The 25961-nt window shown below is 41.1% G+C and overlaps 1 protein-coding gene across 1 annotated transcript in view; it reads left to right on the top strand.

The window, feature by feature from the left end:
• Positions 1-1233: 1233 nt before the first annotated feature.
• LOC118584162 (liver carboxylesterase 1-like) overlaps positions 1234-25961 on the top strand; it is a 49159-nt gene continuing 24431 nt past the window's right edge. The window contains 8 exon segments of the mRNA XM_036188192.1: positions 1234-1285; positions 5343-5401; positions 5404-5552; positions 9284-9427; positions 20879-21010; positions 22295-22448; positions 23046-23154; positions 23753-23853. Coding sequence (XP_036044085.1) covers positions 1234-1285; positions 5343-5401; positions 5404-5552; positions 9284-9427; positions 20879-21010; positions 22295-22448; positions 23046-23154; positions 23753-23853 — 900 coding nt within the window.

Here is a 25961-nt window from a genome sequence, read left to right as displayed (position 1 = left end):
TTTAAAGTGATATGCACCATGTGCAGCCTTAACAAGAGAGTATAAAACCCCTGAGAACCACAAACTCAAGGAAGTGTTTATACCCATCATAGGCTTTTCTCTGTGAATGTCTGTCAGGTGATAACAGTTAAGTTTGTGGACCTGTAGCAAGACTGCAATACAAAGTGTTTCTGGAGTTCATACACAAGGCACCTCACAGGTTCATGTTCAGGAATAAACAGAACTCTGTACCCATTGAAGAAAGCCAAAAAAGGGGGGCATATTTTTCACTATAGCTTTGTTTAAAAAAATATTGCAAATAAAGAGAAGTGCTGAAAATTCTACCCTCCCATACTTAGGGAGGAACTGGGAGGACTGGGGGGTGTGAGGAGAAAACCATAATCAGAGTATATTGTATGAAAAGAACATATTTTTAATTAAAGAAAAGGAAAGAAAGGGTGGATCTAGTTTGGAAGCCTGGATCCTCTGCACCGTACTCTATTCACATTATTATATTAAAAATGTCCACAGTTCAGATTCTAATCAATCCTCCACATTTCAAAAGTGAAATATGGGCCCTTTTACATATAGAAAAATCTATTTATTTTCAATTTGGTGTGTGGATTTTATTGCACATTTGGGAACAGTCTGTCCTCAGAGACAGATCTAGTTTACTTTTAGAAGTCTAGTGGAGAGAGTGACTGAGATCACAAAGTAGTCCTTGTAAGACCTAGTCTAAAACCTTTTTCCAGTTTCTTTCTATACCAAATGGAAGCAAATAAAACATCCCAGAAAATGCTATCTTCTCTGGCATGATTATGGAGCTTACAACAGTAATTTCTTCCATATGTTACCAACCATACCTGCAAGGAGGGGCATAGGACATCAACTTTGACCCTCTTTCCCAGAATATTCTTTGGATGTTCATAGCAGGATGAAGCCACCACCACTCAAAGGCATAAAAACTTCCCAGAAACTCGGGGGGAACCTATAAGCAAAGCATAGAGCAACAGGAGTACCTGTCATTGAGGAGGCCATTATAGGTTTGGATTCCATACTGGTTGTGGGGGCCGTCCACTGGAGTAGAGTCAACCTACCAGTGGCCACACCCTTAGAGAAACTGACTCTTCCTACTCTAGCAATCAAACACTGTCAAAAGGGTTTAAGCTACTGGTGGGGACTCATGACTCCCCACTCCCCGTGCTAGAACATTGACTGGCGTCTCGAGTGCGTTGGTCCTGCCATGGCGAGAAGATGTGGTTGCTCCAGTTCTCCCTGACTTCTAGCTCTACAATCCTTCCTTTCTCCTTCCACAGTGCTCCCTGAGCTGTGGGAGAGGAGAGTGATACAGGTGCCCCATTTGTGCCTGAGCACCCCACTGACACATGCTCTCTGTACATTGCACTTGTTTGCTCTTGGAAGAAACAAAAACCGTGTTCAGTTCCCAGCAACCACAGAGTGACAAAGCACTGTAACTCTCTTCAAGAGAGTTCAGATCCTTCCTCTTCGGGCCTCCACAGGCACTGCAGACCTGTTGATGCACAGAAATTCATTTGGGCAAAAAACTTATACACACAAAATAAAAATGAACAACCCTCAAGAAAAGATGCAAATTTAGAAGGCAGTTTGATATCACTTCCATTTATCAGATAATTGCTACAGTGTCTTTTTTTTTATGAGACAAGTGTTTCTCTGTATAGCCCTGGCTATCCTGGAACTAAATCTCTCTCTCTCTCTCTCTCTCTCTCTCTCTCTCTCTCTCTCTCTCTCTCTCTCTCTCAACCAGGTTGGCCTTGAACTCAGAGATCCATCTCCCTCTGCCTTCCGAATGCTGGAAATAAGGCAGCTGTAATAGTGTCTTAGTTAGGGTTTAATATTTGTGAAGAGACCCCATGACCACAGCAACTCTTATCAAGAAAACATTTCATTGAGGGTGGCTCGCTTACAGTTTCAGAGGTTCGGTCCATTAAGATCACAAAGGGGAGCACAGCAGCATGCAGGCACATGTGGTGTTGGAACTGAGAGGGCTATATCTTGTAGGCGACAGGAAATAACAACCTGTCACACTGAGGGAAGCTTGAGAAAAAGAAACCTTAAAGCCCGCCCCGACAGTGACATACTTCCTCCAAGAAGACCACACCTCCCAATTGTTTCACTCCCTTTGGTGGTCCTTTTCTTTCAAACTACCACAAATAGGTTCCCTCTTGAGGCCTATGAGCTCCCCAATCATGGGTTCTTGGTCATATTTAGAGCAGCTTGTATGAGTTTCCTCCTGTGAAGCAGACATTAAATCCAGTTAGAAAGTAAGGCCACCATCGAATCTATGGGTTGTTATTATTATAGTTCACGTGGTTCACAACTGGGTAAGACTGTTCATAAATTCCCCATCCCAGCAGCCTACCTACCACCTTTCTAGTATCATGAATGCAAGCCAGTAGGGGTGAAGCTTCCTGCTTAGTACCAAGTTGATTTCTCTATGCCCTGTGACCAAAGGATGTGGTGTCCTTAGCAACAGAGTCTCACTATAAATTTATGCTGGGCTATCAGAGCAGTGGCAGGAGCCTGTACCATTTTGGGGGTTCTCTCAGACACTCTTGGCTAACAACTTGAGTGGAGGAATCTCATACCTGGTACTGGGTTTTTATTTGGTAACTCATTGTTTCTGGGAGGAGTGCTATTCTCTATGTAGGGGAATTCCAATTAATATATTTCATATGAATATATGCTCATAAGATATTTGTTCTACTTTTCCAAAAATCTTTGGTATTAATTGGCTGTACTCCCAATCCTTCCTCTACCCTATCCTCTCATCCTTCTTCTCACTTAACCCCCACACTGTTCCTCTTCCCCAACCCCTATTACCTGTGTTTTAAAATCTCCTCTCCCATTAAGATCTTCCTTCTATCTCCCACCAATGGTGCTTTTCTAGTTTTCTGAATTCTATAGGTAGTTCAAGTTAAACACACAAATCTAAAATGTTGACACTGAGATATACATATGAGTGACAACATGTGACATTTATCTTTCTGGATCTGGGTTACCTCACTCAGAATGAGTATTTCCTGCTCCATTCATTTACCTTGAAAATTGTTGTAATTTTCATTTTTTATAGCTGAATAAAGTTCCATTGTATATAGGTACCACATTTTCATTATCTACTCATCAACTGATGGGCACATAAGCTGTTTCCACATCCTAGTTATTGTGAATAAAGCAACTATGAACATGAATGAAGATGTGTCTCTATAGTAGAAAATGGAATATTTTGGCTATATACCAAGGCATTTATATATCCAAAGGTCATATGATAGATCTGTTGCTAATTTTGGGGGAAACGGCACACTGACTAATGAGGAGACCTTCAGGGAGGCAGGATGATTCAATATGTGTGGTATGAAAGGAGACGAGGAAACTAGCTGGGAAAAACAAGAAAACTAACAAGAATGATGGGGTGGCGCAAGAGGTACAGAGTGTGCAGAGGGAATAAAAAAAACTCTAATAACACACCTGAGAAAATAACTTAGGGAAACCCATCACTTGAAAACAGTCCTTCAAAAGACATTGTAGAACTTAGAACTCTTAGCAAGAAGCTCGTGTGTAACAGTCAGAGCATTAGAAACAATGCTGTGTTTCTTGATTTGTTTTTGCTGCTACCTGGGGAAAGGGAAAAATGTTCGATCTTCTACCCAAGAAGACTACACTCACAGGTTTATGAGCATCATAAACCTACATCATCAGAAGCATTCATCAGCAGCTAGGTGTAGTTTTTACTTTTCCCAGTGTCTTTCCTGTAGAAGAAAATGCCAGACATTTTTAGCAAATGCTTAAGAATGAACAGATAGACAATTGGATGGACAGCGATTAGACTATGGAGGGATGGAATTAGTTTACTGTGGGAGCAGTCCATCTGCAAATGCCTGCTCTACAAGGTGCTGTGCTACATAGGAGCTCTTGGCAGGAATATTGAAGGCAATTCAGACAAGAAAGGAGATGGGATAGTGTTTAAGATTGCTTCCAAGCACAAGACCTTACAACTCTAGGAAACACAGCCTCAGGAAGGTGAAGCTCAGTTAGAAGTGGGACTTCATGGAGCCCGGCAGTGGTGGTGCATGCCTTTAATCCCAGCACTCAGGAGGGAGAGGCAGGTGGATCTCTGTGAGTTTGAGGCCAGCCTGGTCTATAGAGCAAAATCCAGGACAGGCACCAAAACTACACAGAGAAACCCTGACTCAAAAAAACAAAACAAACAAACAAACAAACAAAAGAAGTCGGACTTCATGATGCCTCCCCTATCCACACCTATAGCCTATGACTGGTTGAGTGAGGTAGAGAAGCCCAGGGCCCAGTTTACTGATGGTTCTGCACATTATGCAGGCACCACCCAGAAGTGGACAGCTGCAGCATTATAACCCCTATCTGGGACAACCCTGAAAGATACTGGTGAAGGGAAATCCTTTCAGTGGGCAGAACTTTAGGTACTACAAATGGTCATACAGTTTGTTTGAAAGGAAAAAATGGCCAGATGTGTGACTGTTCACAGATTCATGGGCTGTAGCCAATGGATTGGCTGGATGGTCAGCAGCTTAGAAAGAGCATGACTGGAAAATTAGTGAGAAAGACATCTGGGGAAGAAGTACGTGGATAGATCTCTCCAAATGGGCAAAAGATATGAAGATACTTGTGTCCCATGTAAATACTCAGCAAAAGGAGACTTTAGCTGAGGTGGAGTTCAGAAATCAAGTAGACTCAAAGACCCATTCTGTGGACAGTCAGCTTCTTTCCTCGGCCATTCCTGTCATTGACCAATGAGTCCATGATCAAAGTGGCCATGGTGGCAGAGATGAGGGTTACGCATGGGCTCAACAACATGGATTTCCACTCACCAAGGCTGACCTGAATACAGCTGCTGCTGAGTGCCAGGTCACAACCTCTTTTTTTTTTTTTTTTTCTTAACCAGAATTAAGTAAAGTATGTCTGTTGTTCCTATCTCTCCCAATCTCCCCACTTCCCAAAACTGATAGCTCACCTCTGTTCATCCTCTCACCCAGCAAGTAGCTCCACACTGAGATCCTCATAAGTGAATGTTTCCACAGGTTTCTAAGACAGAAAACAAAGTTCTGGTTCATTTCCAGTTTTTCCAATGAATTTGGCTGGATGCTTTTATCCAACAAATCCAGTCTCCCTTCTATCCTTTCCTTGTTAGGAAAAAATTGTCTGTATCCTTATTTTACATGAGGTTAAGTGAATTTTATAGGATTGAAGTAACTTACTCAAGGTCACATGCCTAGAAAGTGACAAAGCCAACCTGGAATGCAGGTCTTGTCTTGTGTCTCTGATGTATTCTTTTTCTTCTCCATGTACACCAGGACACCCGTCCTCACCACCCATGGTGAACACTGCTCAAGGCAAGGTCCTAGGGAAGTACACATCAGCTTAGACGGATTCGCACAGCCTGTGGCCATCTTCCTGGGCCTCCCCTTTGCTAAGCCTCCTCTTGGGCCTCTGAGGTTTGCTCCTCCACAGCCTGCAGAGCCCTGGAGCTTTGTGATGAATGCCACCTCCTACCCTCCTATGTAAGCTGCTGGGTGGGCCTGGGTCTCTTTAAGTGAAGGTATCTGTCTCAGTGTGGTATAGGAATGAGTCAAAGGGATCTTCTAATTGGCTATACTTTCTTTTTAAATTTTAATTTAATCATTTTTCCTATTACTGAAAATAGATTTTTATACACTATATCCTGATTATGATTTTCCCTATTCTATTTATTTCCCCTGTTCCTCCCAGTTCCCCTTCACCTCCTTTTTCTATTGGCTGCATACCCTTTCTGTCTCTTGTTAGAAAACAAACTGACAACTAAGGAATAATAATAAAGTTCATCGAGATAAAACAGAAACAAACCGGAACAGGATAAAACAAACAAACAAACCGAAGAAAAAAGCAAAGAAAAAGCCTGAGTAACATCTATAGATAAAGAGAAACACACGTTCACACATGCAGGAAATCCATAAAAACAAAACTGGAAGCCATAATATGACTCCATTTGAGGAGCAGTATGGAAGCCTAATAGAGCAGAAGCTTCTTAAAATAGATGCATATATACAGGCCAAATCACAGGGAAGACAGAGCCTCAGCTAGACATCTCCCATAACCCAATGAAGACTCCAGCTCCAGGAAGGTTACATCTAAGTGAGTTGTTGTCTAGAGGGGTCCCATGTGAACTGCAAAGCAACCCAGGCATTGGTTCCTCTCCACAAACAGGTAGCACAGTGCTGTTGCTGAAGGCAATGTCCCGTAACTCACAGGACGTGGAGAAGTTAGCTGGTGTCCACATAGAGCTCTCACCCCTTCTGACTAGTGTTCCCGGTACTGGAAGATACTCTGCACACTCTCAAAGGAGAAAAGTAAACACCAGCCCAGCTACAAACTCTTCCATCTATAGTGGTGATCAGTCGGCCTGCAGGACATTTTGGTGAAGTGGCAAGAAGCTTGTGGGAGTGACTAACCAGATCTGGTTTGATTTGAGGCCCACTCCATAAGATGGAACCTGTAACCCTCACTGCTTGGATGTCCAAGAACCAAAGACTAGACAGCCCAGGGACTTAGGGTAAAACCAAATACTACTGGTCTACAAAAGGAATGTAGCAACAAAATGACCCCTAATGGCATTCTGCTATACTCATAGACCAGTGCCTTGCTCAGTCATCACCAGAGAAGCTTCCCACTGCAGCAGATGAGAACAAATATGGAGACCCACAGCCAGACATGCAGAGAATGAGAGACCATGGAACACTCAGCCCTAAATGGGATGTCTCCATAAAAAACCTCAGGGCTCAGGGTATTTGTGGAAGGAAAGGCGGAAAGAATGTAAGAGATAGAGGAGATGGAGGACACCAAGGAAACAAGGCTTTCACCACAGAATAACTGACACACCTATGAAGTCACGGAGATTGTGGCAGCGTGAACGGGGCCCACACAGATCTGCATCAGATGGGGTCCTAGAGCTGAGAGGAGAGGACACACACCGCCATCCTTAAGCCAGAAACTATCTCCAATTAATAACTATTTACAAATGAAAACTTAATTTTCTCCAAAAGAGTCTCACTGGGGAAATAAACCAGACTTAAGGGTAGGCCCTAGGCCCTGTAGTAGATGGTCAGCAGCAATTGGACTCAATGGCGTCTTTGGAGGTTTTTTTTTTTTTTTGTCTCATAATGTTTTGTCAGAGCTTTATTTGTTTGTTTGTTTGTTTGTTTGCCTTATAGGACCTGTGTGTATGTAAGATCTCAATCAATGGCATCTTTGGAGGTTCTTGTTTCCTATATGAACTCAACTTCTTTGGAGGTTCTTTGGCTGTCCTTTCTCATGGCATCCTTAAGATCACTAGTATGTCTAAGCTTAGCTTTCCGATGCTGTCAGTCTTCTGAATCCCTTTATTTGGCAGATTCTTAGTGAGCGAGATATATTCTAGGTTCTAAAACCCCATTACAGACCAAAAAAAAGATTCCTACTCTAGTGGACATTGAATATAAATTAACAAAACAGTTGTAGATCATTATAAAGTGTGCTAAATATTTTATAAATGCCCACTGTATCAGGCAGGGGAAATGCTTCCTCATGTTATTAATTCTCCCATCTTGAACCACGGCATTGCTTGGGAGTAGGAGTGAGTAAATGGTGTAATGAGTAAGTGTCTAGTTTCTAGGACACAACCTGAGCAATGTCTGGATTGACCTGTCAGCCTAGTCAGTAGAGCATAGAAGCCTAAAGGATGCAGATGGTCCCAGAGCCACCTCCAGGGCACCCAGGGTGCCTACAAGTGTCAGTTTAGCTATTGCCTCCTTAACAATGCTTCAAGGAGCTAGGATCCTACCTCTAGATGTCTTCCCGCCTTCCCTTGCTTTTCTTTTTAAAATATTTGCTCTTTTTGTATTCTTATTGCAAATGTAAAAATATGTACATATTTCAGAAAAGCCTAGGAAAACAAAGGCAAAACTTGAAATCATGTACATTTAAATAGTTAGACTAGCTGTTCATTTTGACTCATGTCCAGTTTTTATCTGTTGCATACCTTCCACTTTAAAATGGATCAGATATACAATGCCACCCTATACAATTGACTGTGAACCTAAAGTTTATTAATATTTGTATTTAATTGGGCATGTAACTGTAACTTACTGATCCAGTGTCTTATTTGGGGACATTGAGGGTTTATTTTTGTTTGTTTGTTTAAAATCTCAACATCATAAAGGGTGCTGTAATAAAAATATAATAGATAAGCCAGGCGGTGGTGGCAGCACACGCCATTAATCCCAATACAGAGGCCGGCAGATCTTTGTAAGTTCAAGGCCAGCCTGGTCTACAGAGCGAAATCCAGGAAAGACACAAAGCTACACAGAGAAACCCTGCTTTGAAAAAACAATGTGTGTGTGTGTGTGTGTGTGTGTGTGTGTGTTGTGTGTGTGTAATAGATAAATCATTACACACAATCATGAATGTCCTAGGACAAGTTCCAAGAAATAACATTTCTGAGCCAGAGTATCTATGTAATTTTCATTACATTTACTTCTAGAAATTCCCATTTATGTGTGTGTCTATTTCTTTCCATAGAAATATGAAAAAAAACATCCAGTAGACCATTACTAAATATTAAATTTTCTGAAAGAATGATTTTTGTCTATTGAACAAACACAGTAACACAACAATAAAAAAAATGTGACTTTGCATGTCTCTAAATACCAGTGAAGTTGATCTCTGTACTCATTTTCAACTCTGAATTTCTCTTCCTGTTGTGATGAATATTGTTAATGGTGGTCTTGGGAAACTTTCTCAGGATGGAGATGTGGAAGTCATCTGTGCTGGCTGCACCCTTCCCACTGTGTCAGGGGACACCTGTGTCACCCTGTTCTTCTGATTGATGGAAGTGTATTAAGGACTAGAGAGTGTTTACCTGATTGAAGAGCACGGACACCCTGCAGGTCATTCTACAAAGCCTAGAAAAAGGAAAAATTCTGTCTAGACACTGCAGGAACTCTCTTTTCTCTTAGAGAAGTCAGGCACATAAGCACATCATTCCTGCGTCCAGAACATCCCCAAACTCTGAGATAGGAAGAAGTGCCAACTCATTCTCCCTGTTCAAAGTTAGGAGGCATTTCTAGAACCATGGGGTTACCTTCAGGAGCCACGGAGACTGTCTTAGGCACTGATTCTCCACTAGTAAGCTCAAATTCACAAAGCAAGCAATGACAGGCCCCAGATAACATATCCAGCTTCGATCTGCTATAACTTGGGTGTTGTCTCTCCTTCCCAGGTGCTCCCAAGACCCAGTGGCAGGGCAGATGCTCTCAGAGCTCTTCACCAACAGAAAGGAGAGCATTCCTCTCCAGTTTTCTGAAGATTGTCTCTACCTAAATATTTACACTCCTGCTGATCTGACAAAACACACCAGGCTGCCAGGAAGCATGGGGACCACTGGTCCAGACTTGTAGGATCCAACATCAGGCTCTTCTGTGCCACTGGGAGGGGGTGAGGGAGGCTGCAGCCTTGTACCACAGACAAGGCTAGAGTTCACGCTCAATGATGTCAGATTTTGGTGGAGGCCGCTTTGCATCTGAGATGCTCATCTCAATCTTCCAAGCTTATGGGTAAAATTATTAAGGCCACTCCACGTAGTTAAAAGGGAGGTTTATTTTGTGGGGTAACTTACAAATGAAGGGGTAGGTTGCAGGGTCTGGCAAAGGTATAGCACAGTCCGGCGGTATTCTCTGGAGCACTCTGCTTGGTCTACCTCCAGCATCCAGGGTCCTGGAACCAAGAGAGAGACCTCCTCCGGATCCTTGGTCTTCTGCTTCCTCCTCTGCCCTGCCTTGTAGGTGTGACCATTACCGAAGCCTCAATGGGGGTTGGAACTTCCAGGCCAATGCTGGGATGGCTATCCAATACATCTCCCCCTTTTGTCTAAATAAGAAAGTTCTAACCTAATACAAGACTATATACAAAGAGATGGTTATCAAATATTGTCCAGGAGTAATGAGGGATAATGACCTAGATAAGTTGGAATTACAATAAGTGCAAACAATATCAGGCAAAAAAACACATAGTAAAATCCAGGGAAGTCTAGGGCATGGGTAGGTGGCATGTTACAAAGATCATTCCAAAAGGTATCCTATCCTAAAGAACCTGAGTCTAATACTGAATATATTCTATCTAAGATATTATATATGTATATATACTAAGTTGTAGCTATAACTGCTAATCTCCAACCTCATCAAAGACCTGAGAAGGAATATAATAATACCTGAGAAATGGGAGAAGGATGCAAGCAACTTTCAGGAGTCTTGCAAGAGTAGACAGAGACAGCTGGCAGCCTGGACAGTCACCTAATGTTTCTCAGCATCATTGGTACATTCAAATTGGCTACATGCCTAGAGTATCTGACAAACCATTTTCAGAAGCAGGAATTCTGAAAGACCATCTTACCCTCTCTTGGCAAAGTATAGTGGTCGCTTTCCTTGTGTCCCGCTTGTCCAGAAAGGACAGCATTTGTACTGTCAGCAGTTGAGGCAAGGGCAGTTCTTTGCCCAGTAGGCCATTTTGTGCCAAGAAGACAAACTTCCAAATGGAAATGTCTTAGAAGCCCAACATTCTCTCGGGATCAAATTGGTGCTGCCAGGAGCAATTGTGTCTCACGTCAACAGAATTCTAAGTTATTTAAATACCATGTTCTCTAGGTCCATCAAGTGTTTGAAGATTACCTGTCCATCTGACCTATGTATTTATAAATCTGGATAACCTAACTAACATAATTATAGAGATGACAAGCATAGGTGACAATAACTCTGTAAGTCTTATCTACCTAAACAACCTAAGGACTAAGCTTCCTATAAATAGGGCAAACAGTCTGTAAGGAAATGTACAGTAAAAGGACAATGACTTTAAATTGTGACAATACACAAAATATCTTTAACAGAGGTAGGAATGTATAGTGCAATATGCAATATGATAATAATCCTAAATATATATCAGTATACAGAATATCTTAAACAGAAGTAGAACATACATACAGTAAGACAGATTTAAATTCACATTTGTATCAATACAAAAATATTTCAAATAAGAGTAAAAATATGTGTACAATATAACAAACATAGTTCTGTATTTGTATCAATATACAAATTATCTTAAATAGGAATGTAAAAAGTTTATATTTGTATCAACATATAAGAATTCATAACAGTGCAAAGGCTGCTATATTACTAAATTTGTTTACTAATGTATATGATAGTCTACCATAATATCTTATACCATACATTCCATTTCTCCTTTTCCCCTTTTTTTGGGAACGTATTTTCTTTCCTTAAGGAGAGTACTGAGTTTAACAGTTTCTTCCACCCCCAACCCTAGAACTATTATCCATAACCCTGAGAAATATGAAACCTTAGGGATAAGGGGCGTCGTTTTCTTAGAATTACTTCCTGCTGTTTAGGGGCAATGGTATCTCTGTTGGGTATTGTGATCAGATAGTTAAATCTCAGTTAGACTAATTGTAGATTCAGCAGCAACTCTCAGAGGAATGGGTAAGATTGTCTGAAATTCTGGCAAGAAGTGTAGTATGATGATGATTACCATTGCATCATTCTGGATTGGGTAGAGTTGTTGTTGGGGCCCCATCTTCCTTCTGGAGACTTCAAAGATTGCTATTGGAAAAAGCTTATTTTTTATCAGAATGGAAGGTTTGGATATAAAGATGTCATGACATGTAAGAAAGGATTCTAAGAAATCAAGAGTAAGCATGGAGAGAATTAGAATCTTGAAGATAATGGTCCCTTATAATTGGTTTCCTTCTGTCTCACACCAGAGGGCTCTTCTGATATGGGACTGAAGAATCTCTCAACCTTTTCTTTTATCAATATGCTTGGGTTTAGAGAAGGAGTGAGCCAATTCCATCTCCAAAGCCAGCTTGGTTTATAATTAAATTGGAACCACAACTATTCTAGATTGATAGAGATATAGATGTTAGACAGTGATATCTTACCCTGTGTAGACTGGTACCAATAGATTCTTTCTTTCTGCTGTAAACATCCAGATATCCAAGGCCTATGATTTCTGGAAGATGGGTATTTCCATTATCCTGGAAAGACAAAAACAGAACCCTACCCCAACCTTTGATTGTTAAATTTTTCTTACAACCTGAAGAGATGTCACATTGGTGGATGATCTTTTACTTCTCCTCATCAAGGGGTTTCTCCTGTTCGAATTGAATTTTTATTGATTTTGTTGGTATCCATAGCTTTTCTTCTCCTGTGGAAACAAAAGCAATAGCCCTTCTCCAACATAGGGCATATCCAGGTTTCCATTCTGAGGTCAACACATCTTTGAAATAAACTGGTTGGTTTAGCTCAGGAGTTTTGTCTGTCTCTCCGCAGCTGTTGTTCCTTTCTCATCAGCATTGAGAAAATTCAAGGTTAATAAAGCACTATGCAATCTATTTCTAGGAGTCATTGTTACGTGTTGCTGTTTATTTAGCATATCCTTTAAAGTTCGATTGGATCTTTCTATGACTGCTTGGTCTGTGGGATTGTGTTGTATACCTGTAACATGCTTTATATTGTAATAAGCAAAGAAATGTCTCATTGTATTGGTGACATATGCTGGGTCATTGTCTGTCTTAATTTGTACAGGTATTCCCATGATGGCCATACCTTCTAATAGGTGTGTAATCATAGAATCAGCCTTTTCAGAACTCATAGGAGTTGCCCACTGAAATCCTGAATAGGTGTCAATGGTATGGTGTACATACTTTAATCTTGCAAATTCTGCAAAATGAAACACATCCATCTGCCAAATTTCATTTCTTTGTATACCTTTTGGATTGATTTCTGCAGGTAATGGAGTTTGGTTACAGAAGGAACAAGTAGGACATTTTTTCACAATATCCTTAGCTTGTTGCCAAGTAATGGAGAAATCCTTCTTCAAACCTTTGCTATTTACATGATGTTTCTTATGAAATTCTGAGGCTTCTAGCACATTACCTATTGGCAACTGATCGATCTCATCATTACCTTGTGCTAGAGGTCCTGGCAGACCTGTATGGTGTCTGATATGTGTTATTTATATATATATATATATATATATATATATATATATATATATATATATATATATATAGGATGTTCCCTTTTTCTGATGATGTCCTGCAATTGTATGAATAATGAAGTTAATTCTGTATTATCAGGAATAAATTCAGCAGTTTCAATGTGTAAAACAACTCTCTCTGCATATTGAGAGTCAGTGACTATATTGAGGGGTTCTGTGAAGTCCATCAGTACCATAAGAATGGCAGACAGTTCTGCCTTTTGTACAGAGCTGTATGGACTTTGTACCACTTTACTTAAGTCTCTTGATTTGTATCCTGCTTTCCCTGATTTATTTGCATCAGTATAGAATGTGAGGACTCCAGAAATTGGCTTGTGTTGTACAATGTGAGGAAGGACCCATTCAGTCTTCTTTATGAATTCTATTCTCTTGCTTTTGGGATAATGGTTGTTAATCTCTCCCAAAAAGTTACTGCAGGCTCTCTGCCAGTATTCATTATCTTTCCATAGTGATGAAATTTTCTCATTAGTTAAAGGTACTACAATTTCTGCTGGGTCCATTCCTGTCAACTGACGAAGTCTTAATTTACCCTTTTGAATCAAATCAGAGATCTTTTCTATATAAGTCTTTAATTTCTTATTTGGTTTATGTGGTAGGAATATCCATTCCAATATAATATATTCCCTCTACATCAAAATACCTGTGGGGGAATGTCTGGAGGGGAATATGACAAGAATGCATTTAAGTTCTGGATCCACATGATCCACATGTGCTTCTCGAATTGTCTTTTCTACTAGAGCCAATTCCTTCTCAGCTTTGGCTGATAATTCTCTTGGACTATTTAATTCTTTGTCCCCTTCTAGAGTATTAGCCAAATTTTGTAGTCCATGTTTGGGTATTCCCATGATACACCATAAGTTGTAAATGCTCCCTAACAACTTTTGAAAATCATTAAGAGTCTTTAATTGATCTCTCCTCAGTTGTACCTTTTGGGGTCTAATTTTTTGTAACTCTATCTTTTATCCTAAGTAATTAATAGAATCTCCTCTTTGTATTTTTTCAGGAACAATTTGCAGTCCCCAGCGAGGCAAAACTTTTTTTACTTCTTCAAACATGCTTTCTAATGTGTCTAACTTTGGATCACCTAATAGGATATCATCCATATAGTGATAAATTATGGATTGTGGAAACTTTACACGAATTATCTCCAACGGTTTTTGCACAAAGTATTGGCATAAGGTAGGGCTGTTTAACATTCCCTGTGGGAGGACCTTCCATTGATATCTCTTGACTGGCTGAGTATTGTTATAATTAGGAACTGTGAAGGCAAATTTTTCTCTATCATTTTCTTGTAAGGGTATGGTAAAGAAACAGACTTTTAAGTCAATGACTATTATAGGCCATTCTTTGGGTAGCAGAGAGGGCAAGGGCATCCCAGTCTGTAGGGAGCCCATTGGCTGAATTACTTTGTTAATAGCTCTCAGATCTGTCAGCATTTTCCAGTTATCAGACTTTTTTTTTTTTAAATAACAAATACAGGAGAATTCCAAGGGCTGGTAGATTCTTCAATGTGTTGAGCATTTAACTGCTCTTGAACCAGCTGTTCTAAAGCTTGTAGCTTCTCTTTTGTCAAAAGCCACTGTCCAACCCAGACAGGTTTATTAGTTAGCCATTTTAAAGGTAAGGCAGTTGGTACTTCTGAGAGTTCAATAGCAGTTGTGCTCTGTTTGTGTACAGCCTGAATGGTTGGTGACTGTTTTTTATAGCATGTTATGATATTATTCCTAGAAACATGCATTGGCCTGTATTCCTTTTCTGACATTGTAGGAATTTTAATCTGGGTATTCCACTGTTGTAACAGATCTTGGCCTCATACATTTACTGTTACATTTGCTACATATGGCTTCAATCTTCCTCTCTGTCCTTCTGGCCCTATGCATTCAACCCATCTCAAACTCTGTTTTATCTGAGATAGGGTGCCAATTCCTAAAAATTGGACATCTACCTCTTGAAGAGGCCAATTTGGATGCCATGATTTTGGTGTAATAACAGTCACATCTGCATCTGTGTCTACCAGGCCCTCCAGAACCAAGCCATTAATTTGAATTCTAAGCTTTGGTCTTTGTTCATTTATGGAAGTCTGCCAAAATATTTGTTTTATTGTGTTCTTTCTAAACTGTGATTCATCTATCAGAGCTGTTTTATCATCCATTGCAGTATTGGTTTTTACATTAGGCATTGGTTTATTCGGTTGTCCTGGAGAGGAATGTCTTCCACAGTGGCTGGGAATGTTCTTACCACATTTGATTTTGGGGCCTGCAAGAGGCCCCCTGAGGTATTTCCCGCTACTAAAGGGTTGCCTCGTATATCTATTTTTGATCTGCACTCACTGGTCCAATGTCGACCTTTCCCACATCTTCTATATAATCCAGGAGGTGATTGGGGTCTTCTGTTTAGGCTCTTCCTAGAAGGAGTATTACTTCTAGGATTACCCCATGTACAGTTTTTACTTATATGACCTGGTGTACCACATTTAAAACATTTGGTACCACAGGGCCTTCTTTCACCTCTGGGATTTGTCTCTCCTATCCAAGCCTCATTACTGTAGTTAAGAGAGTCAACACTATTAGTGTACTGAATCCATTCTTCCAAAGGAGCTGATCTGATCTTTAATGGTGTAAATATTCTTTTGCTTTCTGCATTAGCATTGTCGAATGCCAAGGACTCAGTTAATACTTTTCTTAATTCCTTGTCTGATACAGCTTTTGTTATAGCTGTGTTCAGCCTTTGTAAAAAATCAGTGAAGGATTCATGTGGTCCCTGAAATATCTTTGTGTATATCTCAGTTGCTTTTCCAGGTTCTGGAATTTTTTCCCAAGCATTTAGACCTGCTGTACGGTATAGGGATATTGTATGCTCATCATAAATGGCTTGTACATTCCTGTCAGTGAAACATCCCTCACCAAGTATTTGATCTTGGGAGATCTCAAAACCTCTGAGTTTACCTTGTTGTTATAAATTTCTTGCCTCTTCTCTCAACCAGCTTTTCCACTGTAACTGCTGGCTATATTCTAGAACAGCTGAAATTAACTGATGCCAGTCATCTGGAATGATTCTATGTGAGGTAGACCACGAATTTAACATCTCTTTTACATATGTGGAGTGTATCCCATATGTCACTACTGCTTCCTTTATATTTTTAAAGTCCCTTGTTGAAATTGGTTGTAATGTATATGTCGTATATGGCTCGGGGTGTGTGTCATCTGTTGGCTTCTCATGGATGATAACAGGATAAGCCATTGTATGAGAGCCATTTGGAGATGTTACAACCTGTATGGTCTTGCCTTTCTGCTTATTAGGTCCCTTGTCATGTTTATTGAGAGTTTCCTCCAGGGCTTGTATACGAGCACCTAGGGTCTGTTCCAGGGAGTAAACCTCCTCTCTTGTAAGGGATTCCAGATTTTTCATGGAATCATGGAAGTTTTTATGTTCTTCTGAAACACATGATTCCATGGACCTTATCTTATCAAGTAATGATAATTTTTCTTCCTTATATATTGTCTGAGTAGCTACAACTTCACTCTGGAGAGTTAGTGTTCTATCCATTAAATACTCATATTTATTATCAATAAAAGCAATTTTGGGTACAAGCTTGTTTTGTAAATTCTGGTTAGCAGATTCCAGAGAGAGAATCTTGTTATGTAAGTCCTGGCCAGCAGATTCCAGAGAAAGAATCTTTTTCTGTAAGCCTTCATTGCTATCTTTTAAAACCTGTAATTCCTGGTTAGCAGATTCCAGAAAGAGAATCTTTTTATGTAAGTCCTGGTCAGCAGATTCCATAGACAGAATCTTTTTCTGTAAGCCTTCATTGCTAACTTTTAAAGCCTGTAAATCCTGGTTAGCAGATTCCAGAAAGAGAATTTTTTTTCTGTAACCTTTCATTGCTATCTTTTAAAACCTGTAATTCCTGGTTAGCAGATTTTAGAAAGAGAATCTTTTTATGTAAGTCCTGGTCAGCAGATTCCATAGACAGAATATTTTTCTGTAAGCCTTCATTGCTATATTTTAAAGCCTGTATCAGTCCCAATAACGACTCATCTTTGTTCTTATTATTAAACCAGTGTTTGAACACTGTGTGAATTATTACAATGAATGTCAAAATGGTACAGGCCAGATATGTCTTAGGGAGGTCGTATATTTCCAGGAAAATGTCATTCATCATACAGGCATAAAGGTTTTTAAATTCTTGTGAGGTAATGTTGTCAGTCATATTACAAGAATTACTCAAAATTTGTTAGTCAGTTTTATGGTGTGAAATTATCAAGTACTTTTACTTGAAATAAGCTTACCTTTCTGTGGTTTTGGGTGGTGCAATAGCACTTTTCAGCCAGCAGGAGGCGTTGGTATAGCTCCAAAGCAGGGCCTGCTGGCGACCTTGGCTGGAGGCAGCTGAAGGCAGGAGCCAAGATGACAGGGAGCTGGCAATCAGGGAGGAGTGGGAATGCCTCACTCACAGCGGTTTTCACTGGTCTAGGGGCTATGCTAGGGAACTGAGACCGGACTAGCTGCTCCCTTTTACGGGAATGGAACTGTGTAGGCGTCCCCTAGTTAAATGGAACTTTGCAGGCGGGTTTTGGTACCCACCAACAGGGGAGGAGGCTGAGGGAGGGAGCCGTCTGGGCCTTTGGAATTTGCCCCAAGTGAGTGCCAGATATGGGTGAAATTATTAAGGCTATTCCACATAGTTAAAAGGGAGGTTTATTTTTTGGGCTAACTTACAAATGAAGGGGTAGGTTGCAGGGTCTGGCAAAGGTATAGGACAGTCTGGCGGTGTTCTCTGGAGAACTCTGCTTGGTCTACCTCCAGCATCCAGGGTCCTGGAACCAAGAGAGAGACCTCCTCCCGATCCTTGGTCTTCTGCTTCCTCCTCTGCCCTGCCTTGTGGGTGTGACCATTACAGAAGCCTCAATGGGGGTTGGAACTTCCAGGCCAATGCTGGGATGGCTATCCACTACACAAGCTCTCTCACACTAAAAGTAATATGACTAGGAAAATGACTACTTTGGATTCTTGTGGTAAGAATTTGATCCTCCAGAGCAGGTATAGACCAATTTACATGAGACTCAAAGCTGAATGTAAAGAGAAAATTGAATGATACCTTTTAAAAATATAAACAGATTTCACTTAATGTATTCAGTATAGTTCCAATACACAGGATAGATACTGCTAGTGTGCAAACAAGAGAAATTTCTTTGATTTTCTAGAATTTGAAATTTGATAAATATGACAATTAAGAAATGATTCATAATGACAGTCAGACTAACATGAATGCTATTTTAGAAACAAAATGCAATTTTCTCATTAGTTTTGAAGTAGTTTTCATAGAAGAAAGGTTATTTGGTTGGGTTATATAAAATAACACACATTTTAATATACACAAATGATTCCTAGAAGGACTGTGAGAATAGGATGTTTTGGAATTTTAGGTGACAGGAAGCTAGTGCAGTCTGATAAGTACTTAAGGACCTAAGTTTGATTCCCAGCACCCAGCAGAAAGAAAGACATGGTTGTGCATACTTGTCATCTCTGGGCAGTGAAAGGAAATGGAAGGGTCCCTAGATCCCAGAGGTCATCATCCCAGCAGAGGTGCTGAGTCCAAGGTCCCACTGAAGAGACCCTGATTCAAACAACAATGAGGAGGGTGCCTAAAGACAGGGTCTAAGGCTGACCACTGTATACATTTGACATAGACATGCACTCCAATAGCTGTACATTTGGATATAGACACACACCCCTGCTGAATTCCCTGCTTTCCTCCTCTGAATGTTTTGTTCCAAGGACTAGAAGGAGAGCACACTGCTACCTGAACCTTGAGTTCAGCTCAGAAAGAGAAAACAGGGCTCCAGACCCTCAGTTCTTTTGAGCCTTTCGGGCTTTTGCAGAATCCTGTTTGTGTCTAAATCCAATAGTCCAGCCACACCAGCCTGTCACCACATGGAAACTCCATTTCTCAGAAAGAGCTATGAACTCATATATTCTTTTGCTTTAAGGTCCACTGTGACATTCCAAACCAAACTCCAGTGCAGGGTTCAAGCATTCCTAAGTCACTACAGATCACCTTTTCGGTGTCTGCAATAAGTCCATGTGGTTCCATTCAGGATAAATTCTCAGCCCCAGCAAAGCCCCAGCAGTTCATTTCCCCTTCAAACAAATTCAGTACAAGAGACAAAGTGAGGACAAATTCCTCAATGGACCAAGATAAGCTGGACCATCCCATCTGGTCCTGTCTTGCCAACAACATACAACCCCTTGGTCTAGACATGTTCCAGAAACACCATATGGCTCTTTGATAATTGGAAGATTTATAGATGTATCATACCAGTATCCATTCCTGGAGGCATCATTGAAATGCAGAGTGCCACTCTTCCCCAGAACTCCTGAAACTGGAACTGTAGTTTACAAGCTTGCCACATGATCTCCATGCATGGTGAAATTTTGTTCTCTGTTATTCATAATTGGGAGGCCAACAGTCATTGTATTTAACATTTGAATCTCCTTAGACCCTGCTATCAAATTCTGGTGTATGAAGAAAGGACAGACTATGTTAGATAACTGAACTTAGCAAAGACAGAAACACCAAATAGAGAATTAGTATTTGTGATTGGAGGGTGATTTTCATTTTCCTCTGTCTCCAGTTGGCCGAGTGTCCTGGAAGTTGTTTCAGCTCTCTAACTCTCCTTCCTGGTACTGATGACCCGGTGACACTGACGGTGACCTTCAATAGCTTTTGAAATATATATCTGAGGTGAGACTTCTTCTGGTCTGTGAACCATTATATTCTAGCTCCCTGTTCGTTCATGATGCGTGACTAAAATTTCATGCTATTTCATTGCCTTGTAAGAATCATCCAGATGAGGCAGGAGTGGTGGCTCAGCAGTTCAGAGTGTGTACTGTGCTTCCAGAAGATGTGAATTCAGTGCCCAGCACCCATGTCAGGAGGCTCATAAAGGCCTCTAGCTCCCTCTCTAGGTACCCATGCTTACCCACAAACCCCCACCCTTTACACATAGACACATTCTACAATAAAATGAGCCTATGAACAAAAAAGTGTGTTCCAAATAATTGCACAGCTAGAAACAGCAGTCTAATAGTGAAGATTCTCTTCACAGCATGGTTCCGAGTGAGAAAATTAGGTTGTTTTTACTCAAAAGGAGTGCTGATATTCAGATGAAAAAAAGGAAAATTTTGGCTAAAGCATAAAATGCATAGAGATATTTGAGTACTTTTTTTACTCTACTTTGTATAATGTAAGGAATTGTGTATATCACAAAGACCCTTGCTTTCTGATACAGAAACATGAGCTCTTTGTACAATGTGTAATGTAATACAGCTCATGCATTTATCTTTAGTCTCAAAGCACCTTTCATGTGATCCCTTTTAAAATGTGTAGTTATTTATTGTTTGGGAATTTCATACATGAGACATTGTATTTTGATTGTAGTCACACCCACTCACCCCTTGAAATTCTCTGGGATCCTCTTCCACATCTTGCCCCCACCTCCCTGTATCTGTATAATGACGGTACATTATATACGGGATGGGGTAAGATGCCTTTTGTAGGCCAAAGGGTTGAGCTGGGCCTAAACTGGAATGGAGAGAAGAGTTCCTGTGGCTGTGTGTTGGGTACTGATGTGGTTTGGTTGATGCCTTCCTGAGTCACAGCTTCAACATCAGTGTCAACACTGAATGAACTCTATGACCCTCCCCATTTTGCTACCCATGACTTGTGTACTTATATTCTCCTTGTCCAGGTGATGGTGTGGATCCATGGAGGTGGACTGGTGGATGGGGCATCCACCTATGATGGACTGCCTCTCTCAGCTCATAAAAATGTGGTTGTAGTGACCATCCAGTATCACCTGGGCATCTTGGGCTTCTTCAGGTGAGCTACCCGACATTCTTACTTACACATCAGTCCCTATGTCAGTCTCTTTTCTGTTCCTGTAACAAAAAGCATGGGATGTGTGACTACATAGAATTCTAATTTACTTAGCTTTCAATCTGAATGCTGAAAGTCCAAGATTGTGCGATTTCAACAAATGAGCCATTGTCGGGAGACTTTGGCTGTGTCACAACATGGTACATAAATAACAATGGAAGCTAAGCATGCGGACAGGTCACATGGTGGGACAAGTATCCCAAAGACAGGAGTGATGTCCCTTTAAAAATTAACTCATTCTCTGGGGAACAATCAGGTTTACAAGAGAACTGTATTAATTCCTTTCCAGGGCTGCATCTGCAGTGACCAAATAACCTTTCACTGAATCTCAGCTTCCATAGTTCCCTTCACTGCTTACTAATGCCACAACACAGACAAGGACATGGGAACTGAACCTTTGGTGGGCAAACCATTTGCAAACCCAAATGATTAATACACAAGTCCTTGCTTCAACCCTAGTCAAAGTCCCATGCGTCTAGACTGTTACTGTTATAACCATCTACTGTTATAGATCTACTATTTTAATACTATAGCAGTTCTTCACAGGGCCCAGCATGCTCTGTAAGACATATTAAGTCCTGCCATTCCTCTACACAATGTTTCCCTGTTACTTATAATGATACAGAAGTCTTTGCCAGTGCCCATAGCACCCATTCCACCTGCATCTCACACCATCTACACTCACACTTCTGTTCCTGTGGCCCTGGGGCCTTTGTAACTATGCTTCTCCTACTGCAGCTCCCTCTTCCGATACTTGCAAGACTCACATGCTCATTTTATTCAGATCTCTACTAAATGCCACTACCTAATGAGGTCTTGTCTGGCTATGCAATCTGAAATGCCATGCTACAATCCCACCCTGCCATGCCATTTCCCCTTTCAGACCTAATTTTATTTTTTCCTCTAGCTTTTCCTATATTCATTTCTTCTGTTGGTCTATGGACTTCAGCAGAAGCCAACTGTAGTTAGAGTTTTCATCTGTTTGTTTTCAGATGATCCCTAGCATTTAGACCCAAGTTGTGTGCATGGTGGGAGGTTCCTGAGTACATAGTACCTGGATGATGAGTGTAGGGACCACTACAGAGCATCATTGTAGGGATGAGTGGCAGGTGAATGGTCATGGTAATGTGGAGCCCAGTCTTATTTCAGAGAACTCACTAAGAGCCTAGTTTATCTCTAGTGTTTAGAGCACAGCCATCTTTGCTCCAACTCACTATTGTCCTAGAGCACAGGGGATGAACACAGCTGGGGGAACTGGGGTCACTTGGACCAGGTGGCTGCCCTGCACTGGGTCCAGAACAACAATGACAACTTTGGAGGAAACCCAAGCTCTGTGACCATCTTTGGAGAGTCAGCAGGAGGTTTCAATGTCTTTGTTCTTGTAAGTGTTTCTAACTCCATGGAGTAACAGGTAATCCAGGTGTATGGCTAGGTTTAAAAGAGCATGTGATAGGAGATCCCACAGAGACAGCTGACCTGAGCATGTGGGAGCTCAGGGACTCTGGACCAACAGGCAGCCTCCATGGGACCAATCTAGGCCCTCTGCATGTGTGTGACAGTTGTGTACCTTGGTCTGTTTGTAAGGCTCCTAGCAGTGAGATCATGACCTGTCCTGGTGCTTAGCTGGCTTTTGAGAACCTGTTACCCATGCTGAATTACCTCACCCAGCCCTGATGCAGGGCTAGGAGCTTAGTTCTACCTCAACTTGATGTGCCATGCTTTGTTCAGGCCCATGGGAGGCCTGCCCCTTTCAGAATGGAAATGGAGGAGGAGTGGGTGGGGAGGGTTAGATGAGGGAGGTGAACAGGAAGAGAGAAGGAAAGGGAAACTGTGGTTGGCATGTAAAATAAATGAAAAAAATGTTGCATGTAAAATAAATGAAAAAAAAATGTTCATTAAAAAAAGAGCACGTGAACAGAGCTCTAATGGCAAGTGAGTTACTCTCTTCCCCTGTGAGCATAAACTCTCTTCCTCCCAGGTGTTATCTCCCTTGGCCAAGAGCCTCTTCCCCAGGGCCATTTCCCAGAGCAGTGCAGTTCTTAATCCTTGCCTGTATGGGAGAGATGCCAGACCCATAGCTAAGGGATGTGTCACCTTGGACAGCTCTGCAGCCCCCCCTTAGTCTGTTCTCCTGGGAGCTCAAGGTCTTTCTTGCTGTGGGATTCAGCTAAGGTGCTCAAGTGATGTCTGAAGAGTGGCTGTGCAGGAAGGGCTATTGCTTTAAGGGACACACTACACTTCATGTGTAACATGTTACCTAGGTCTCCAGCCATTCTGTCCACATTGTAGTGTGTAGGAGACATGGTCATCTCCTGTGCATATAGAAACACCCTCATTTGTAGGTGAAGAAAGTAAGACAAGAAGAGGCTGAATGACTTATCTAAGACAACAATGTGTCAGATGTGGGATCTGCAGCCACACTTGACTTTGAGAACATTAAGTCCTCCTTATGTTTCTGGGAATAGAAATTGTATCCATTTTTTTTTCAGGCACCAGAGGCATAGAGATTGTATAACAAGATCCTGTTCCTGTTCTGCTCACTCTGGGACTCAACTCCTGCATTTTCTGGTCTAGAATACTGACAGAAGCCATCTGTTGCCTTAGAAATTAGGAAGTGGAAGAAGCCACAGTCTGCATGGAGGGGGGGAAAAGATTCGCTCTTGACCCCTGATCTCTTACAGAAAGCGGCTGCTCCTGCTGGCTGTAAAACCACCACATTGGCTGCTATGGTTCACTGCCTTCGCCAGAAGACAGGGGATGAGCTCTTGGAAATCACACTGAAAATGGTAGGTGTCTCCATCCTATGAGCTCCTACCCTGTTTATCTGTCTCAAGGTTTCATTTGCTCAGCTCTGCTCCAACTTTATATCCCTTAAACAGTTTCTTGCCTCTCAGAATTGTCAATTTCTATCTAAATTGAGATTTTTTCATTGCTTTCTTCTTATGAAATATTTCAAATATCAAAAGGTCCAATAATAACATGATGAGAAATTACATGACAGACACCCCCCCCTTAACAAAACATAATATTTTGAGAAACGGCATACTGTGTGAGGAGCTTGGAAGTGAGGAATCCCAAGCTGACTGACCCTAGAGCCAGGTTCTGAGAGGGGTGCAGTTTACAATAAAACCAGTGAGATGTCTGTCAGGGTTCTGGAAGGTGGCAGTATGAGGCTGTCCATGGGGACTTGTCTTGAGTCAAGAACACTTTTTCACTGGGAATAACTGACTCCTTATGCTCCTCATGTGGTCTTCAAGTCTCCCATAGATAAGATAGGAAGACTTTGGAAGCACCTATCACCTCGTAATCCTCATTAACCATGAGTATATGGAAGTGGGTAGAGCTTGAGAATTTGCTGCAATTAAATGGAAAATACCATAATGATTTGTTTGTGTGGGGGTTTTACACTTAGAAAGCCCTGCAACGGTTTGGTGATCTTCCTATGTGAAGTGTTAGGCCTGAAATAGTTGTAGAGCAAGAATTTGAGCTGAGTAAAATGAAGAGAACCTGTATGCGTGTGTGTGTGTGTGTGTGTGTGTGTGTGTGTGTGTGTGTGTGTGTGTGATGTGTTCATTCTCTCAGTGTATTTCATAGCTTCCTGCTCATATAACTTTTATATAGTATGTAGGGGCCATTAGGGCATGTATTTATTTCTCGTTAGTCTGATTGCTGCAGACACCTTACAAGGGGTGCAGATCATGTCTACTGACACTGTTTTTCTTGTTAATGCCATCACAGTTCTTTTGGTAAACATTGCTGTGTCTGGTGATGCATTAAAATATGTTCTCATAAAAACTATAATATCTTAACATTATCATTTTCAGATTTTTAAGATGCAAAATGTTCCCTATTCCCACATAGAACTATCAACCTGAGTTTTGGGGATGAGACATGCAACAGAAGACATTTAAGGAAACTGTCACAGTTTATGTTGGTTGGTGTAGAAAATAAACTTGCAGCATACTGGTAGCCCAGTTTTCTAGATTTTCCAAGGTATTCACTTAATTAAAGTTCTAGGATTACCATCAATCTCCCTACCAGTTCATCTACCAACAACCTAGTCATCCTTATAACCGAGTCCAGTTCATCACATTTTTCATCAGTCTAGTAGAGATCCATCTAAAACTTTGAATTAATCCCTTTCCAATCTTTTCATTATCCATGAATCAATCTCTACCTACATACCTTCACACAGACCTCCAAAACAATAGAGTGAATCCATGTAAATAAACAGTACTTGTATTGACCAGCTACATCTGTACATCCATCTGATGTCTGTGTCTCCATCTATTTTTGGTCCATATAAAAGGGAGCTAAAAGGGAGACAATGAGGATATAAACTGAATGCGTTTTTTAATTATATTTGTATTTTAATTTTACACATCAGCCATGGGTTCCCCTGTCCTTTCCCTCCCATGCCCGCCCCCATCTTCCCCCCCATCCCCTCCCCTCCATTCCAACCTCCTCCAGGGCCAACACTCCCCTGGGGATTCATTTAAACCTGATGGATTCAGTACAGGCAAGTCCAGTCCCCTCGTTCCAGGCTGAGCAAAGTGTCCCTGAATGCCTTTTTAATCACAACTAAGAAATGCCCAGGATGCAATGCATTGCAGTGAGCATGCAGGATTTGGGGTTTTCTCATCTCAGATGAGAACAGTCTTTAAGGTTCCTTGAACAGAAACAGAAATATGTTGTACAGAATTTTAAAATAATCAAAATGTCCTGGAACAAATGGCTTAGGATGTGGCTGGGTCCAGACCCTCTGAGTATACTGTTGGGGATGTACCTATCTCCACTCCTTAGCTCTCCATTCTTATTTGAGGGAGAATGCAGGGAGGGGGGCTTTTCTCTAAACTAGTTTGCTTTCTAGTTTGCTTTCTTAGCAGGTTAAAGG

This window comes from Onychomys torridus, chromosome 5, assembly GCF_903995425.1.
Source record: "Onychomys torridus chromosome 5, mOncTor1.1, whole genome shotgun sequence".
Classification (NCBI taxonomy): domain Eukaryota; kingdom Metazoa; phylum Chordata; class Mammalia; order Rodentia; family Cricetidae; genus Onychomys; species Onychomys torridus.
The sequence above is the reverse complement of the archived record's forward strand: the minus strand, read 5'-3'. Positions and strand labels throughout refer to the sequence as shown.